Source organism: Rhagoletis zephyria, unplaced genomic scaffold, assembly GCF_001687245.7.
Source record: "Rhagoletis zephyria isolate East Lansing unplaced genomic scaffold, Rhagoletis_zephyria_1.1 Rzeph_scaffold_01972, whole genome shotgun sequence".
NCBI lineage: Eukaryota > Metazoa > Arthropoda > Insecta > Diptera > Tephritidae > Rhagoletis > Rhagoletis zephyria.
The window spans coordinates 34,145-54,668 of NW_016159056.1; the positions used below are offsets into that span (position 1 = coordinate 34,145).

General features: G+C 37.2%; 1 protein-coding gene across 2 annotated transcripts in view; it reads right to left on the minus strand.

Annotated features, from left to right (window-relative positions):
• Window positions 1–528: 528 nt before the first annotated feature.
• Su(var)2-10 (E3 SUMO-protein ligase Su(var)2-10) overlaps window positions 529–20,524 on the minus strand; it is a 52,727-nt gene continuing 32,731 nt past the window's right edge. Inside the window, exons 8-9 of one of the 2 annotated variants that reach the window (XM_017619844.1) lie at window positions 6,120–6,188; window positions 529–1,299 (exon numbers count right to left, since the gene is read on the minus strand). In XM_017619844.1, the coding sequence (XP_017475333.1) occupies window positions 1,103–1,299; window positions 6,120–6,188 (266 nt within the window). In that variant the 3' untranslated portion in view covers window positions 529–1,102. Of the gene's footprint in view, window positions 1,300–5,703; window positions 6,035–6,119; window positions 6,189–20,524 lie in introns of those variants that run through there. The other variant, XM_017619845.1, reaches the window with a different exon arrangement.

Consider the following 20,524-nt stretch of genomic DNA (forward strand, 5'->3'; position numbering starts at 1 on the left):
TTTGCATACAAAAACCAAAACGATTTTCACCTCATAACTAAATAGCAAATTAATACTTCTTACAAATCCAGAAGAGATCTAGATATTTTGATGTATATTCGCGGGATTTAGGCAACAATAATTTACCCAGAAGTTATATGTAGCTGCTATCACCACAGCTCCTCATCAGACTTACCCAACCCCCAAAACCGGATGCCGTATTTTTTCGGTAAAATCGTTTATTTCTTTCACTCGTTCATGTATTTCGTTATGCAATTCATTTCATTTATGTATTTCAGTTCCAAATTTGCATTTACATTCTACGGTCATATTTTTTAATTAACTGTAATACACACATTTATATTTGCAGTCAACCACTAGTCTACGTACAGAGAATTGTACACTATGTGTGCAAATTTTCTTTATTTCAATTTGTTTTTACTATTCTTTAATTCATAATAACAATGGTAATAATATTCCGACACTTACACTTTAGCTAAGTGTTCGGCCGAGCTTCTCCTCGTATTTGTGGTGTGCATCTTTATGTTGTTACGAAAGTGGAGGGACCTACAATTTTACGCTGCCTCCGAACGGCTAATGGATTTTTATGATAAATGGCAGATATATGTATACACGGAGCCAGAAAAAGCTATTTCCCGGATCAGCGATCGAACCCAGAACCTACGGTTCTAACCACTCAGCCACAACGGCCCCCTGTATAGTTCATAACACAACAAAAGATAAAAAATAAATAAAATTTCTCCTATTTTGGCAAACCTCAGGAATATTTTCAATAGATTTGCATACAAATTTTCAACTTTCTGATCATATTTTTAGAGATTTCTTTTGTTGTAGTATGAACTATATTTAAGAAAAAAAAAATTAGCAAAATTAAATTAACTAAAAGACTTAGCATACATTGCGAAAAATGTCTGTACGTAGACTTTTGTGGTTGACTGTATATATTTAAGTCAAGCCAAACATAAATTTTTAAATACTTTTTAACATTTACATACCAGGTACTTATCTAAACTTAATGTTGCTTTAAAAACTTTATTACACAGATGCAAGAAACCATCTGTTTGTGCTCGCGAAGGCATTCCACACTCCTTTTGATGTTTATTTATAAAACACACACGACTTTCTTCTGTCCCTGGCACCTCAATACGAAATTGCCGTTTTCCAATTTGTTAACGTATATTCGCTGACCTTTGTGCCACATACTCCAATTAGACTTCTTATACATTCTCAATCTTTGTAAGCTGATGCCCTTGAAATAATCTACCTCTGGAAGTTTCGCAAGCTTTTTAGATTGTGTATCTGTATAAACGATATAAATGGAGAAGGCGAAACATGACTCAGGACGAATAGTTGTTGTAACATATAATTTAGAAAAAAAAAAATGTATTACAAAACTTCAAAGGATAATCAAAATAAAGTGGAGAAAAATGGACCGACAGTAATACTGCGGATAATGAATCGATTGAAACGAAGATACTATCGAGGTCTTAATAATTGAATTTATGGGAAATTTGATTGCTGTATCTGTTGTTTCCATATATATGTATATATATATATATGGCTTAAAACACGATGAAAAGGTTATACCTTAATGTAGAAAGGCCCTATCTCACATCGTTGCTGAAATGCAAAAAAGCCGTAAGTAACTAAATTTGTTTTATTGCATAAAACGATTGGGGACATCTAATTCGATGAAATGCATCATGATCAATCAGAACGTGAATTTTGGATTTTAAGTTAGTTACGAGTTTTTGTATTTCAGCGACTTTGTGAGATATGACCTTTCTATATTAAGGTAAGAGTATGAAGAGTCCCCCGAGACCATTCCAACCACTTAGACGTCCCTGTATCAATGTAAGTGTATCCAATAATACGTGTAGTACCAGGGTGGCCGAGCTTTGTTCGGAGTGCTTATACATTTAAAAATTATGCTCATTTAGATAGCTTTAATTTATAATTTATAAATTTAAAACAATTTCACCTTTCTAAATCTAATAAATTAAATAAATCTCTTAAAAATTAGGTGGCAACCCGATTTATAAAAACGTCGGATAAAAGTACATATCGTCGCTCCCAACGAAGAGTAGCACATCTCAAATTACCGTGGAAGACTAGCACGTTTCACTATTCGCGTCGAAGACTAGCACATTTCATTATTCGCGTCGAAAAGTAGCACATTTCAGATTCTCGCGTGGAAGACTAGCACATTTCACTAATCGCGTGGAAGACTAGCACATTTCAGATTTTTGCGTGGAAGACTAGNATATATGGTCCTTTACGCTAGGACACGTCTTGCGAATAATGGCAAATGTTCCAGCCCTAAAGCCTAAATTACAAAATTTCTTGTTTTTTGCATTTTTATTATTATTTTTTTTGCCTCGAAGACGTAAGCGACACGAATATGAGCATAAAGACGAGCACGAATACGAATACGGAGACGAAGAAGAACGAACCCGAATACGAACACGAAGATGGTAGCGCAGACAAATGAGAAGGTCAATACGGAGACGAAGCATTATGTGAAAACCAAAACAAATGCGAATACCAACCAAAGATGAAGACTGCGAAGCCAATTGTAAAGGCCAATACCAAGACGAACACAAAGGCGAATGCGACGGCCAACCCAAGACGAAAACGAATACGTATCTACGTATATACAGATGAGAACGAATATGAGCACGAATAAGAAGACGAATGCGAAGACTAATAAAAAGACGAAGACGAATACGTTTACGAGTGTGAATGCGGCGGAGACAAATACGAAGAATACGTGTCCAAAGTCGAATATGAAAATTAAGCCCAAGGATAAGATTAATACATATGTATTAAGCTTAAAACAAGTTCCTGCAGTATGAAGCGAACTAAGAAAATATATCGAAGGAAGTTTCACCATAGTAGTGTGGCCCGCGAACAAAAAAAAATTTTATGGGTTACCATTTCGTTTTGTTTCGTGTTTTTGTTTGTGTTATAGTTTTTCTTTTTTGTTTTTGCATTGTTTGCATTTCAGGCTTGGGCTATTTGCCCGACTGTCAAAGAGTTTATAAAACATGTTTTATAGAGAAATTGTTTAAATAAAAAGCCTGTCGAATTTAGACAGTAGCTGGCACTCCTAAATAGTATACAAATATCGCAAATATCATTAAATTCGTAGTTGAAATATGTATCTAGCCGCCCTATTCTAGTGCATGAACGGTTCATATATGTATGTACCTCAGTACCATGTCAGTGCAGCTCAACGTATTTAATTTCAAAAATCGGATTTTTTTATATATGTATGTATTTTTCATTGAAACCCGCAGTATGTTTCATTTCTTTAAGTTTTGTGGACAAAATTTAAACAAATGCAAAATTTTAAATATAAAAATCATACTAATAACAGTAATTTACTAAAACCGCACGAAGATACTTCATATTTAATTAGATGGAGTAGTCTAGTCTAAAGTATGTTCAGATAGGCCACTAATCGAGCAATTAGCCAAACTTTCTAGATTATGGCGCTAATTGAGCTCGATTACCATACACAATTTCGATTCGTAATTGCTCGATTAGAGCTTAATTGAGTGCTAATCGAATGAATTTGTGAGATATGTTTATTGAACAAATAGCAATCAGCTGTTTGCTTCTGGTCCTCTTTTACAGCTGATGCTCCATCCATCAGGGATGGAAAATTTAATTTTCAAATTGTATGTAATTTGCGAAAAAACTTTACCTAAAAGTAGATAAATGTACCTAAAAATTAAATATGTATTTTTATATGTACATACTCTGCAAACCAAAGTTTCCGAAATCTTTAGGAGTATCTCATTTCTGTAACGATTGTTTTACAAATCTTCAAAGGAAAATTATATGAAGGGGTTGACACGAACTCGTAAAGAAATTTCTGTACGAAAAATAAAGCAGTCTGAAAACAATCTGCAACATTATTTTCATTGCTTTAGGGATTTTCTTCCGAAATTTCGCAAAAGAATCGAAGTGTGCACAGTTTATTTAATTTTAGAAAATTCGGCAAAAAAAGATAAGATCTTTACGAATTCTTTAACATTTCTCTACAATTCAGAATACTCTGAAAAAATGGTTTGCAGGGTACATATCATGATAGAAAATAGGAAGGTAGAACCGCTGAGAGGAATTTTTCAAATTCTTGACGTTTGCAAGCAATTTAATTTTAAAATTTTACACACAAACTCGCACACACACTCTCACTTTCAATCTCAAACAACAACTTTGAACAATTCCTTTTTTTACTCTCAATTTTATATGATTTTAAAATGTTGGAAACTTCAAAAAAAAAACATGGCCGACGAATTGAGAGATCGGTTTTACCTTACTATGTTTTTATCATGGTACATATATATTTAAGTAATTAAGACGATAGCCTATACTATGTAAACTTCTGGACTCACATTAAACAAATTTGGCCATACAATTAATCTCTTCGATCAGTTCGAGACACAACTATGTTTTCGAAAAGGTGAATCACTTTCCTCCAAGTTCTTTCATCTGACGTTTTAAAAATAAAAATATACTCGCTTTCTGTCTGACGTAATCAACTACAGTTAAATACGTTACTTCGAACTGCGTATCGCTAATCGAGCAGCCGACTGTGTCTGAACACCAAGGGGCAGTAACTCTATTAAAAGATTAATTGACTCAATTAAATTTCCGTCGGAACTTAATATCAGTATGTTATTTGGTAGTTTTTTTATCTGTGAACATATTTTTGGAATTAGTCAATTTTTCCGCTTTAATACAGATCTCTTATGTTTCCAACTCATAGCTACATAGCTACATTTATTTTCGAGTGGTAATCGCGTTGCGAACGCTAGAAAAAATTTACACTGAAACCATAGATGCGAAGAAATAAAATTTCGTAGGCCGGAGATTAAACCATTTGTTCAATTAAAAAACAAAATAAATATTTTACGATAGCATGACTTTTTTTATTAAATGGAAATACATCTCTATATAGTTATGTATGTATGTATAGTATTGTATGTTTATATTTAATATGTAGATATGAAAGTTAATGTCACAAGTAATGTGGCTTTAATGAATTTTGTACCTTGTTCACGTTTGGGAAACGGTTCAAAAAAATTTGGACGAGTTTAGTCTCGAAAGCGCAAGATGTTGATTTTTTGAAGCTAATCCGTATAGTTGTTGAAAAAAAAACACTGTTGTCGAAAAATTTCCAAGTTTGCTTGCCCAGTGTTATAACGGATACGAATGAAATTCATAATCGAATAACGATATTTTTCCCCTATGAAAACAACTATCAACTTTTGAAGAACTGAATTTTTTATATTTTCATCAGACAAGTTTCCGTTTTTTTTTTTCTTCGGAAAAAATGCACCCAAATTATTATTTTTTTAATTTATGATTGGGTCAAATATTTTTATATCTTTTTTTGAAATTGGCAATTTTTTAATACTGCAACATTTTTTTCTCAAAATCTAGATGTTTTAAAAATATTTTTTTTTAACGGATTTGAGTTCAAACTCGTCTAAACATTTTTTTTAACCGTGTTATTTGTATGTGGAGATGCCGCTTAAATACTATACGTACACATATTAAGTTCCTGCATTAAATAAAACAAGAAACGAGTGGTAGTATGAAATTTATAAAAAAAATCTAAACCTAAACTAAGACTAGGCAAACCTTCATTAAATTAAAATCCTTTGTCTCTCAGCCGTATTCTTTTGAACGTTTATGTTTTAATTTCTATTTGTCACATGTGCGAATCTCCCAATTCATTTGTTGTCCAGGCTAGGAAGGGAGTCCCAGTGTTTTTTTTTTCTTTTTTTGTTTAATGTCGGTAACAGAATTTCGAAAATGCTTTATCCTCTTATGATTAATATTCGGTAAGTACTTAAAAAATAATAATGTAAAGTGGGTTAATAAAATAAGCACATAAGCGCGATTAAAATACCGCAAATCGCTTATCTACGAAAAGCGCAGGGATTCAGACGAAAATCGCTGTGCTTACTACTAGTAGAGACGACATTTGAAGTTGTTGGGGTCTCGGTGGAGCTGACACCTAAAGGTAGAAGAATACAAAAATCGTGCAGATATGTATGCATATCGATATGTGTGAGCAATGCAACTGAATATTCTTTACAAACCTTTTTCGGAGTGTCCAGGGCTGTTCGGTGGGGATGGTGAGTCTAGTGATATTATAGTCGTATCGGCATCTGAAAATGGAATTACGTAAATGTGCAGGTCAGATAACAGAGGATTTTAGTTATGTATGTAAATTTAAAGGAAACGAAATAAAATTTAATCTACATAAATTCAAACCTTAGTAAACAGTGATAAGAAAATAAAAATCAATGTGGGTATTCTCGAAGTCTTGTTAATGCCTTGCACGGTGCCACGGAATGCACGAATTTCACGTTATAACCCCGATTTTCCTATGGGAAAGATTTGCCAAGCATTCATTCCGCATAAGGTACAAGACCTTTGTAGGGCTTCGAGAATACCCAAAATGTGTTATGTAATTAATTCATAGTTAGCTTTTCTTTACACCCAATAATATGCTTAATATTTTTCACGCCCGATATCATTATACACATATCTAACTCTTTTTTGTAAAAAAATTTAAGTATATTACAACAAAAGACATACAAATAAAACTTCTAAACTTTACACACAAGTCAGGAAAATTCAATAAATTTGCATACAGATTTGAAATTTTCTAATCCGATTTTGTAGTACAAATTTTGCGTATTCAGTTTTGCAGCTTATTAAATTTTAGAATAACAAAATAAAATTTTCAAGTTTTTAAAAAATCGTTTTGATTTTTGTCGACAGTGCCACGCAGTTTTTCCCTCAAAAATTCTCCTTTTTTTTTTAATAAAGACAATGGGAGTAAAAAAATTGGTAAAAATCAACGCGATTTGTTAAAAACTTTAAACCTTGAGAAATTTGCAACAAAATAGATTTTAAAAACTCCATACGAAAAATTTAGTGGAACTCTGTATGTATGTATTATCTCTATTGAGAGCATCAACTAGCAGTAGATATTACTCGCTCAGCTAGCGACTGTGAATCGTTTTTGATCGCTAACCATTCTACTGCCATTTTTTAGTCGTTGAAGTACAAAAACCGAATTTAATGTAGAAAAGTGAAAAAGGATAAAAAGCAAGTTATGTTCATTGAAAATGCTAAAGATTTGTATATTATTTGTATCTGAATTACAGACCCAAAGTTGTAAATTATAAAAAGCAACTTGGACGGTTGGTCCAGCTGATGCAGGAGCATCAGGATTGGGGAAAGGAATTTTTGGAAACACTCGGGCAAAACGGAGATGGGAAGCTATAGCAGTGGAGCGAACTTTCGTGCAGCTTTCGTCAAATGATAATTTTTCAAAAGCCTGCAAAATTTATGGTTTAGCAAATTTCTTAAACTATTCATAAAATTCACGGGAAATGTTTAGTAATTCGTATAATGATTTTGTGTTGCGGAGCGGGGAGGGTGGGGGTATGGGATCAAAACCTCACCCATTAGAAAAAGCCCAGTCCAAAATTTACGAAAAGTTATACTTCCGCTCTCTGAACCCTGTACAGACCCCCGGGGGTCCATTAGAAAAAAGCGTAAAATTTACATTTCGATATAGAAAATGTAAACTCAAGTTATGCCANAAAAGAGCACAGTACAAAATTTACGAAAAGTTATCCTTCCGCTCTCTGAACCCTGAACAGAGCCCCGGGGGTCCATTAGAAAATAGCGTAAAATTTACATTTCGATATAGAAAATGTAAACTCAAGTTATGCCATCCGCAGTATTTTTGCTCAGAACATTTTTCCACATTGGCGGCCTCAGGCCGCGTTCTGAAAAAATAACCCTCGTTAACTAGTTACAAAAAAGTGCATATTTCAAACCGAATTTATTAATAAACTCGGAAATTTGAAATGTTTGTTTTAAATTAAAATTTAATCCTTTAACTACACGTGCATGTTTTTGAATTCGGGTAACGCGTTTGAACACAACAATGCAAAATCATTGTACAAATAACTAAACCGTACAAAAATTCGCATATGTATGTACCAGGGTTGTTGCGATTATTCGCATTCGATTTCGAAGAAGTTTCCACTTCCACTTGACCTTTGGCGTATGTCGAAGAGAACACAGTACTTTTAATAACATATATTTTTTTTTTGTTTTCTCTTCTTTAAATACCTGCATGGGTTCTTTTCTTTATTATAATTTTTTTGGACCAATCTTAAAAAAAACTACTAGACATAAAGAAGAAAGTATGCACTGTTATTTTAAACCAAATTGTCGTGATTTGCTTTTGATGTTACATATATTCGTTTCAATCATTTCAAATGGGGCTCTTTGGATAATTTATTTCTAGCAAAAATTTTAAAAATAGTAATTTTGTAACATAACAATATTCTGATCCGATTCGGCTGGCAGCCATGACTTTGAAAACAGAATTTTGTTCAAAATTTTCATTCCTGGAAAATAATAATTTGTTTTCCATATCCACCTATTTAGCTCGTTATAAGCACAAATTTTTCAAACCAGTCGCAGAAGAAAGTATTACAAATGAATTACAAAAACCAAAACTGAAAAACGCTGATAACGTTACAGGTTCCCCAAATTCTGAAAGAGACAAAGGCATGAGAATGTAGAATTCATTTAAAAACGCTTTAGAAAAACCTGAAAAAAATGTCACATTCGCAACATCCCTATTATGTACATAAGACTGTCTCCCTCATTTTATTGGTTTTGTCTCACAAATTATCCAAATAAAAATTTATGCAATTCGGACCACGGCAACCCGTGCCGACTTGCAGTCAAATCTTTGTGCAGTTCGCGTATTTTGTTAACTTACTCATTTTACTTCTATATAAGGCGGTATTACTATTTTCCATACAGTATTTGGGCATAATACTTAGTAAATCTGGGTTTTTAGTTTTTTACCGGTGGTCAGGATTTTTCCAAGGGAACATAAATTATAATATATTTTCAAAAGATTACACAAATCAAATCAACGAGAAATTCAAAAAAAAAGATCAATTATAAATTTTTTCAATTATCCTTTTGGACATGTCAAAAATGTCCTTAAAATATTATTCTTCAAGATTTTTGATTTTGAATGCATTTTGAAGAATCTTAGTTTAATTTATGTACATCCTATTTTAATAAAAAAAAAAGTTTATAAAACTAAAAATCGATCGCAAAAAACAAAACCAACTTCTATTCTCATATAAAAATTTAAGATTATCGTTAATTTCTTCACGATCCAATTATCGGATCTAAACAAAAAAATAATTATCGAAATCGCTTAACGTGGTCCAAAGGTATGTGTTAACATATACAAAAAAAAACTCCGGCGAACTGATAACCTCCTCCTTTTTTTGAAGTCGGTTAAAAATAGCGCTTATACGTCGGGTAAAATTTTTTTTCCAGCAAAAATAAAATACGTTTCATTATTTGGTCCAAAAAACAAAATTTTTCAGTTTCATCGAAATAAAAAATCATTCCCCTACCTGAACTGTTGTCTTGAAATGGAAAACATCAGCTGATATCTGAATTGCATCATTTTGCCTGAGAGTGCGAGTAAAAACGTATTGTCAAATGTTCAAAAAAAAAAAACACTGGTTGACAGCCAAATTTTGGCATAAGTCTAGAATACGAATCGTTTAGCTATGCAAAAACCAAAAATGTGGCTCTCACGCTGATTTCAACTGTATTTTTTGATTTTTTTAAATATTAGTATGTCATGAACAGCAACCCCCTTTTTATTTTAGTGTAGTAAAATCAGCAAAAAAATTTAGTAGATTTGAATCGGATGTGGTCGATTTTCTATTAAAATTTTTAATGGGTGTATACTAGGGTTGTCCGTAAACAGTAAGGTCGGAATTGTAATGCTCTCACCCCCTAGGATTGTTCGAAAAAAAGTATACCCTATTTTTTTATTTTGAAATCAAAAAATATTTAGAGGTCGCTCGAAGCGCTCAAAGGTTTCCATGTGTTTTATATGGGGAAAAAACAACTTTTCGTAGAAATAGTATAGAATTCTTGAAAATCAATATTTTTCGACCGGAAAACTCTGGTGCTCTTCAGGAGACTTTCAATACTAATACCCAATTGTTAATTTAACCCTTTTTCAATACTAACGATTTTTTATTGGTCGCCCCATTGCATTTTTCTGGGATTTTGTGGGTTTTTGGCGGTCCTATAAATTATAGTTGCGATGAAAAAATGGTTAAATAAACAATTGGGTATTATTATTGGGAACCTCCTGCAGATAAGCAGTGTTTTCTGGTAGAAAAATAGTGATTTTTAACTATTATATACCATTTCTACGAAAAGTTGTTTTTTCCCCATATAAAACACATGGAAAACTCTGGGCCTTTTGAGCAACCTCTAAATATTTTTTGTTTTCAAAATAAAAAAAAATAAGGGTGTACTTTTTTCGGTACAGAACAATCCTCGTCCATATACACATAGTTTGTAATTAAGAATGCTTATGAACTACATAACCGATTAAAAACTAATGATATCAAAATAAAGCCAATTAATTTATCCTTCAGTTCATGTTTATAATTTATATGCTTTTTTATAGTTTTAGTCCAAACATACCAAAAAAACGAACAAAATTTCACATTTTTTCAAAAAATAACTTTTTTGAAAAAAAATCGTAATTAATGCTTAAGAAATTTATATTATATAGAAAGTACAAGCTATTATCTTTTATTTGATATACATACATATTTTATTATGAATTGCTGTTGAGTCTTAAAAATTTTGTGATAGTAAAAGAAGTTCTGCGCGGTGCTTTTTTTTTAGTAAATGCTGATAAGAACCGAAAATTTGGGACCAAGTGGAGAAGGACTTGGCTTCACTTGCCATTTCCAATTGTCATCAGTTGGCGCAGAGGAGAAACGACTGGCGTGCGTTGTTGAATTCGGCCAAAAACGCTTACGACGAAGGAAATAAGAAGAAGGAAATTTGGAATAAAAAATTGCTGGTGTCCCAGTTTTATTATTATTATTTTAATATTTTTCTTTTTTTACATAAAACCCTTAAGCTTTATACATATATAACTCATATAACTATTATTATAATAATTATTATTATTATTATCATTATTATTATCATTATTATTATCATTATTATTATCATTATTACGATTACTTAAATATTATTTTATTAACAAAAAATTTATTTTTTATTATTTTTTCAACTTATGGTGATTTCGTTTCTTCCACAAAATGTTGCCCTTCCCCGGTGCAAAATGCGTAATTTTTTGGTAGAAACGAAATCAACATTCGTTTTTAATTTAGTTTTTTTACGACAGATAACTTGTACATAGGTTGGTAATATTTAGTAGGTACAAAAAGACAAAATATTTAAATCAGTTTTACAACACATAATCTGTACTTTAAGCTTGTAGCAGTAGGTATACAAAACAAAGTAAAATGTTAGGGTGTTGTTCTAGTCGACAAATTGCATGAGGTACTTTTGACCCCGGTACTTTAGCATCGCGTGGTCTGGGCCTCGTCGCTGTACTAAGACTGTTTTATTTTTATAGCGGAGCATCCATCGCTTTCTATTGACAGTGGGACGCTTAAGGCGGAAGTTGTCTGCCGATGGTAGGTGTTCTTCACTTGACTCCTCACGGGGGTTGACTTCCCCTGCATTGGAAGAGCCGCATGGCGCAGCATTGCTGGACGGGCCGCCTATTGTTGTGTCTAATATCTAGTCACCTGAAATTCAAAAAGGCGTAACAAACATCATCGTTGAAACGCAAAAAGTCATAACTAATAAAAAAAACATAAAAATTCACTTTCTGATTTATACGATGGATTTCATGGAATTGCAACTCCCACATCATTTTATGGAAAACAAAAAATTATTATTCACGACTTTTTCCATATCATTTACGATGTTGTTAAGTCTTTTTGCGTTTCAGGTGACGATATGTAATAATAATATATATATATATATATATACATAAATAAATACAGACATAAATACATATATATTTAATATATATAAAATGTTTAATATGTACAATATTTGTGTAAAAAAAAATTTATAAAAAAAATGAGATTTAAAAAAACCCTTTTCTCAAAAATCCCTGGATATAATCAACATATTTGAAGAATCAGGAAGAAATTTTTTTTTCACACAGGAATTTAAAGAAATTGAGGTTAGAACGAGAAATCTTTTTTATTGTGCATGGAACAAATTTAAATTAAAAATTAAATTATTATTTTTTTTTCATTATTACTAATGTTGGGAAGTATTGAGTATTGGTATCGGTACTTTTAAAGTTCGGGTTTTTTTGGGTCACTTTAGAAGCTCATTTATTTATTGAAGTAAATAGGAGTAAGGTCTGAGCAAAGCCATGTTTGAAGAGCAAGAACTATCGCGATTATGATGTTCGGCTGAAACGTGTTGTGGAGGTGTACGCGGATTTCGATATTCTTGCATATTTGAAACATGTCGAAAACGTTCTTTGAGAGTCGAAACATCGAGCTTTTGCAATAATGGCCCGCTTGCAGTCCGGATTTGAATCCTATGGAAAATCTCTGGGGACTGCTTTCAAGCAACATCTATATACATACATAAATGGAACAGTTTGAAACATTATTGGGGTAAAAAAAGGCCATAATTAAGAGTGGTCAGAAGTTAGCGAGTCTACGCTTCAAAATCTTATTTCTTTAATGTCACATCATTCGAGTGAAGTTATAGCTAAGAGAGGAAGTAACACACACTATTAATTCTATTGCGTTCACTACCAGTGTCATTGTCTTTTTGTTAGTACCACTTATTATTTCCTTCGGGTTGAATTAAACTTGTTTCTTTACACTTAATTATTGTTTAAGTTTTTTTTACATTTCCGTATCTTTATTCGATTGTTTTTAAAATAAAATAAAAACTAATGAAATGCGTCCATTATTATTCTATTTCCCACAGGTATTAATAAACTTATATCTTTCAACGGTGATTGGTCGACGTTTCTTTTGCGTAGTTTACTAAAATTTTAGTTCACTATATTTTCTTATCCTGAACTGAGATCCTTTTAGTATTCCTCGAATAAGAGCGTCCGTTATTAGTCTGATAGAAGTTATTTTGTGTTTTGATAAGAAATATTAAACACATTTATTCAAAGATAATCGTTTTCGCCGAACTTGTTCGCTTTTTTTTTGGCATGAATATACTGACTTCTTTTTAACTTCATTTTTCACAGGATATAACTTTTTCTAACCTTTTTCAAAATCAATTTTGCTTCGGTTTTTGTTATCATCTGGTCACACTGGTCTGGAGCGTTTGATGAATATGGGGTGAACCACTTTACCCATCCACGCTCAGACCGCTGTTTTATACATCGCCTGTTTACATATATGAACCAGATGTACATACATATGTATGTATATACAAGTTAGGTTATCCGAAAATTTAGTTAATTCTTTTTTTTAAATTGCTTATTTATAGCATCCACTAAAAATTGTATGAGTTCATGGTCTCATGATTTTATTTAAAGAAAATATGCGTCTGTAAGTTTTAAAACGGGAGACAACACGACTTCACCAGCTTTTTTTGTTTGATTGAGATATTCGAAGTAGATCGTGGAGAAAGTGGAGGAGCGCAATAAAATCTTTCAAAATTCGTAGTAACTCTGCCGTGATCGTAGTAAAGTTGTAACCCTGATCGTGTAGTGATACTTCTGGTGCAGTGTAGATGGCGTGGCCGTTGGTTTTAGTATGCTGTTGTTGGTGTTATTGGCGTATCTGCTTGGGAGGAGTGGACCAGACATTGGCAAAGGGTGCTGTTTTTGTTACTTGAAGCCTACTCACGTTAAAAACGGGGGATGAACGAACACCAGCGCAAAGCGTGCTGTCTTGCAAATACAGCCACCACAAGTGAACGATGCTTATAACAGCTCATACTGATATTGACTTCGGCAAACCTGTACTCCGAATGATCGTGCACGAAACCAGCAACCGCCGTATTCGATCGACTGCCAAAATCACGATACTGCTTTTGGACGGTTGCCGAAAGCATGACAGCTTATGTGAAAGACTGGCGAAGGCAAGATGCCGCAGTTAGCTAACTTGATTTGTTGCAGAAGTCAAACCGCCGCCTTTGGTTTGTTGCTGAAGGCGCGTTTGACGTGTTGCCGAAGTGATGATACTGTAGTTCAAAAACATTCAACGACACTTGCTTGTTAGAAATGAAGCATTGATATGTAAATACATACATACATACGTACGTATGCACATTCCTCACAACTATCCAGCAGTGAGCAAAGCAATTGAATGGTAGACGCGCTATAAATACATACATACATGCATACGAGACGATAAATTACCCTTTACCACATTCGTCGTCATTTCAGCAACAAGGCAAATGGCTTTCAGCAACAAGTCAGATGAATTTCAGCAACAAGTCAAATGGCTTTCAGCAACAAGTCAGATGATTTTCAGCAACAAGTCAAATGGCTTTCAGCAACAAGTCAGATGATTTTCAGCAACAAGTCAAACGACTTCTGCCACAAATGATGAGCTCTCATGCTTTCGGAACCGTTCAACTGCCGCGTTTGATCATTCGGAGTACAGGTTTGTCGAAGTCAGTATCAGTATGAGCTGTTATAAGCATCGTTCACTTGTGGTGGCTGTATTTGCAAGACAGCACGCTATGCGCTGGTGTTCAGTCATCCTCTAATTTCGTTTAGGTATCGATACTACTAAGCCAACGCCGCTGCTCAAACATACAAAGCAGCGGTATTGATTGAGTATGAACCAGTTGACGATCAACCAATACCAATCCCTGGAGTGGACGTCCATGTACACTAAATTTCTATCGAATATATGGTCCTCACACTATCCCCTCTCCACTTTAGTCGTTTGCGATTTTCTTGGGAATTGGGCGGATGCGCGCCCCCGACCGATTCAAGACGACTAGGTAACTGTTGCTGCGGAATCTTAGACGAGGTCTGCAAGCTCCCGCGGCTATGTCCCTGAGGCCTCTACGGATTCTTTCGGCGAGTTCTGGAAATCGATCCAGTGCCGGGCCGTACACGTCGTAGGCGAAGATTTTTATTCCCTCTGGTGGAAGTTCTACTTTGTGTTCCGTCGAGAGCAATGGTGGATGCGGTGGTGGCGGTGGCTGGATTGGCGGGGTAGCAATAGTTGTGATGTGTGACGGCGGCGCTGCCGCGGCTGCGTCCCTGAGGCTTCTTCGAACTCTTTCGGCGAGTTCTGCGAATCGGTCCAATCGTGGACAGCCCACGTCATCGGCGGTAACTTGTATTCCCTCTGGTGGGACTTCTACTTCGTTTTCCTTCGAAAGCAAAGGTGGATGCGGTGGTGACGGAGGCTGAACCGACGGGGTGGCAATGGTAGTGGTGGGTGACGGTGCCGTGCCCCCCTCTCCACTTTGGTGGTTTGAGATCCTCTTGGGAATTTGGCGGATGTGCACGCCACCCCTATTTATGGCCACTACGTAACTATCGCTGCGGAACCTTAGACGGGATTTGCAAGTTCCCGCGGATATGTCCCTGAAGCCTCTTCGGACTCTTTCGGAGAGTTCTGGGAATCGGTCCAGTACCGGGCCGTCCACTTCGTTGGCGAGGATTTTTATTTCCTCTGGTGGGAGTTCTACTTCGTTTTCCGTTGAGAGCAAAGGTGGGTGTGGTTGTGACGGTGGCTGGAGCTGCGGGGTGGCAATGGTTGTGATGTGTGACGGCAACGCTACCTTGGCTATGTCTCCAAGGCGGACTCTTTGGGCGAGTTCTGGGAATTGGTCCAGTGCCGGTCCGTCCACATCCTCGGCGAGGATTTTTATTCCCTCTGGTAGGAGCTCTACTTCGTTTTCAGGCGAAAGCAAAGGTGGGTGCGGTGGCTGAAGCGGAGGGGTGGCAATGGTAGTGTTGTGTGGCGGTGTCGCTACCGGACCTGGGTACGTCTTGGGCCTTTGGCGGATAAACGCGCCCCACCGATACACGGTCACTTGGTAACTGTCACTGCGGAATCTCTGACAGGATTTGCAAGTTCCCGCGGCTATGTCCCTGAAGCTTTTTCGAACTCTTTCGGCTATTTCTGGGAATCGGTCCAGTACCGGGCCATCCGCGTCGTCCGCGAGGACTTTTATTCCATCTGATGGGAGTCCTACTTCCTGTTCCGTCGAGAGCAAAGGTGGTTGCGGTGGTGACGGTGGCTGAAGCGGCGGGGTGGCAATGGTTGTGGTGTGTGAGGACGGCACTAACGCGGCTATGTCCCTGAGGCGGACTCTTTGTGCGAGTTCTGGGAATCGGTCCAGTGCCGGGACGTCCTCGTCGTCGGCGAGGACTTTTATACCCTCTGGCAGGAACTCTACTTTGTTTTGCGTCGAGAGAAAAGGTGGTTGCGGTGGTGACGGTGGCTGGAGCGGCGGGGTGGCAATGGTTGTGGTGTGTGACGACGGCACTAACGCGGCTATGTCCCTAAGGCGGACTCTTTGTGCGAGTTCTGGGAATTGGTCCAGTGCCGGGCCGACCTCGTCGTCGGCGTGGACTTTTATACCCTCTGGCAGGAACTCTACTTTGTTTTGCGTCGAGAGAAAAGGTGGTTGCGGTGGTGACGGTGGCTGGAGCGGCGGGGTGGCAATGGTTGTGGTGTGTGGCGGCGGCACTACCGCGGTTATGTCTCTGAGGCGGACTCTTTGTGCGAGTTCTGGTAATTGGTCCAGTGCCGGGCCGTCCACGTCGTCGGCGAGGATTTTTATTCCCTCTGGCAGGAACTCTATTTCGTTTTCTGTCGAAAGCAAAGGTGGTTGCGGTGGTGACGGTGGCTGAAGCGGCGAGGTGGCAATGGTTGTGGTGTGTGACGACGGCACTAACGCGGCTATGTCCCTGAGGCGGACTCTTTGTGCGAGTTCTGGGAATTGGTCCAGTGCCGGGCCGTCCACGTCGTCGGCGAGGACTTTTATACCCTCTGGCAGGAACTCTACTTTGTTTTCCGTCGAGAGAAAAGGTGGTTGCGGTGGTGCAGGTGGCTGGAGCGGCGGGGTGGCAGTGGTTGTGGTGTGTGGCGGCGGCACTACCGCGGCTATGTCTCTGAGGCGGACTCTTTGTGCGAATTCTGGGAATTGGTCCAGTGCCGGGCCGTCCACGTCGTCGGCGAGGATTTTTATTCCCTCTGGCAGGAACTCTACTTTGTTTTCCGTCGAGAGAAAAGGTGGTTGCGGTGGTGACGGTGGCTGAAGCGGCGAGGTGGCAATGGTTGTGGTGTGTGACGGTGTCACTACCGCCCCTGGGTACGTCTTGGGTCTTTGGCGAATAAACGCGCCCCACCGATACACGGTTACTTGGTAATTGTCGCTGCGGAATCTCTGACAAGATTTGCAAGTTCCCGCGGCTATGTCCCTGAAGATTTTTCGGACTCTTTCGGCGAGTTCTGGGAATCGGTCCAGTGCCGGACCATCCGCGTCGTCCGCGAGGATTTTTATTCCCTCTGGTGGGAGTTCCATTTCGTTTTCCGTCGAGAGCAAAAGTGGGCGCGGTGGATACGACGGCTGGTTCGGCGGGGTGGCAATGGTTGTGGTGTGTGACGGCGGCGGTACCGTCCCTGGGTACGTCTTGGGCCTTTGGCGGATAAACGCGCCCCACCGATACACGGTTACTTGGTAACCGTCGCTGCGGAATCTCAGACGGGATGCGCAAGTTCCCGCGGCTATGTCTCTGAAGCTTCTTCGGATTCTTTCGGCGATTTCTGGGAATCGGTCTAGTGCCGGGCCGTCAGCGTCGTCGGCGAGGATTTGTATTCCCTCTAGTGGGAGTTCTACTTCGTGTTCCGTCGAGAACAAAGGTGGAAGCGGTGGTAACGGTGGCTGGAGCGGCGTCATGGCAATGTTTGTGGTGTCTGACGGCGGCGCTATCGCCCCTGGGTAGGTATTAGCAAAATTTTAAAGTTAAATATACGTCATAAATTTTATATGCGAACTAAAAATATTTATTTTTAACGATTTTATAGCAGTTCTACGAAAAAAATATATGGAAATCTTGAAAACCCCGACGGTATGGCTAAATATTTACCGATTTCAAAATAAAAGTCTAAGTTTGGGGCGGAGCCCACAAATACCTGGCGGACGTATTAAATATAGTTTTTCTACCGTTGCATGGTAAGCAGGGGCTGTTTTACTCCTATTTCAAATATTTTCGTTGCTCAGCTAGACTTAATGAAATAATTTAAACGTATTTGGTAGAAACCGATAAAGCTGTTACCGAGATATACTTATATAGTCATAAGTGGACAGTGCCTCGTCCATTTTAAGGTTTTCCTTTTTTGTGTCAAGTACAATATTATACCAAGTTTGGTAAAACCTTATAAACAGGTTACCTGGATACATCACTTAAAATGTTTAAAGGAAATTCTACTCTTCTCCTTGCAGCAACTCGATTTCTGTGTATGTTTGCAACCCTGTTTTGAATTTTTCTATATGGTATGAAATATGTTGTGCCAACAACGATCATTTATTTTAAAATATGCACATATTTATTTACAACTTATTACAGCTAAAACCTCAGACGTATTCTTTTATTAGTATAGAAAAGCAAGAAATATGGTGAACCTTTTTTTCGACAATGCCTCTTTTTTGCGACTTTCTGAAAATTCTCTATGCGTCTCTATGCAATGAAGACCCGGCAGTAGGCAATGCGACAAAAGCTTGACAGGCAGCAACGTGCTCGACTCTTAATACTAAAATATTTCGAATCGAGTTTCCTTCCTGCTGCAACAAGCAACTGATCATTGCCGGGATATACTATGTAAATGAGCAGTGGGACTCCCATGCCTCAATCTCTTTGCACCGCTGTTGAAACAGTAGTTGGGTACTACTCACCCCAGCTAAAACAATCGGTATGACGAAAAGTGCTGTATCGTTGGTGCAGATAAATACGTAGCTTGCAAAGTCACCCGGCAGCCAAAGGAGACGCTAGCGGCAGATGATCGATAATTGTGCTGCTGGTAGAATGATTTCAAGACCGGGGCTAGTTCCTGTAGACACGAATATGGATATCTCTTAACAGTCGTCCACAGCCGAACATTTCCCAACGGTCTTGAATAACGATGGCGCATTTGACGAAGAGTAACCTCGACCAAGACGAAATTAGACAAGCAATAATGCGAGTTCAAAACAACTAATCCCCAGGAACCAAGGGTATACTGGCAAGTTGTTCAAAGGTAGCGCTAGGGCGAAGGTACTTTGTCCAAACCACAAAAAGGCTGCTGCTTGCGCCAATTACAGCAGGATAAGTCTTCTTAATATGGTATTAAGAACCAATCGAGGATACTGTGTGAAATACTGAAGAATTTCAATAAGCTTATTGTTCCTTATCACTGTGGCTTTAGACCTGGAACATCCATCATTGACCAGATGTTCCTAGTGTGTCAAATCCAGGAAAATGCCCAGAGAAACACATCGTCAAATGCCACTTTTTCGACGACTTTGAAACCTCCTTTAACAGCTCGTAAAGATCTGGCTATACGACGGAATGTCTTAAGGTCATATTCCGGTAAAACGCATACTCAACAGCCTTCAGTTCTGCCCTAAGTGGGGAGGACCTCTCCGAGCTACAAGTATACTGGCGAAGTTATAAGAGACATAGTAGATGCTTAGAATTTTTATGGACAGATGGCGCATTTTAAACAATAAATTTTCATTACATAGTCGGAATTTAGCACAAATATATTGTACCTGCAAAACATTAGAGAACGATCGATACAAACTGTGTTTATTGAAATTCGTTTTGCATTTAAGGGTGCCGTGCTGCTAGAACTATACGTCGTCCATGTCCACGAGGCAGCTCGGAATTGGTGAGTGGCGGTGATAGTAAGACTTGCGACGTACAGGGTCGGTGACAGTTAGTAGCGGGGATGGTGAGATTGATTACTTGTAAAGAAGTACTAAAAATGGAGAAAAATAACCTTAGGAGCAACTAAATTGCTTAAAAATTACGGAAACTACAAGGTAAAAAAATGCCAAAAAATTCTTTTTTTTAAAACAAAATCTTAAAAAATTCGTAAAAAATGCAAAAATAATGATATGAAAATTTAAAAAAATACGTGTTCATTTATTTTTCACGCAAAAAAAAACATATTTTATTCTGAAGTTAAATCTCGATATACCATCGGACTGTTTACATGATTTGAAGTGGATCCAGTCTTTATATGATTTTCGTTAAATTTTGCCTTATTACGGTAGTGCAATGATGTTTATATAAAAACATACCATATGACTACCTTAATTTACTCCATTGTCTATAATATTGCTAAAATTCTTATGGGGACAAATTTTACTGAAAAGCGACAAAATATGAAAACAATTAAAAATTATGGGTTGCATTGTTTTGTTTTTATTATAAAGGCAGTGTCACACGATTGGGGATTTGCCCAAAATTGGGTGCAATTCGTATCGCAATCCTGTAAATGCAAAAATATTTTTCTTTATCCCAATGACGAAAAACAATTTGTTACAATTTTTCAATAAAAGTTCGCTGTATTGTACCAATCGTGACTAAAAAAAAAAA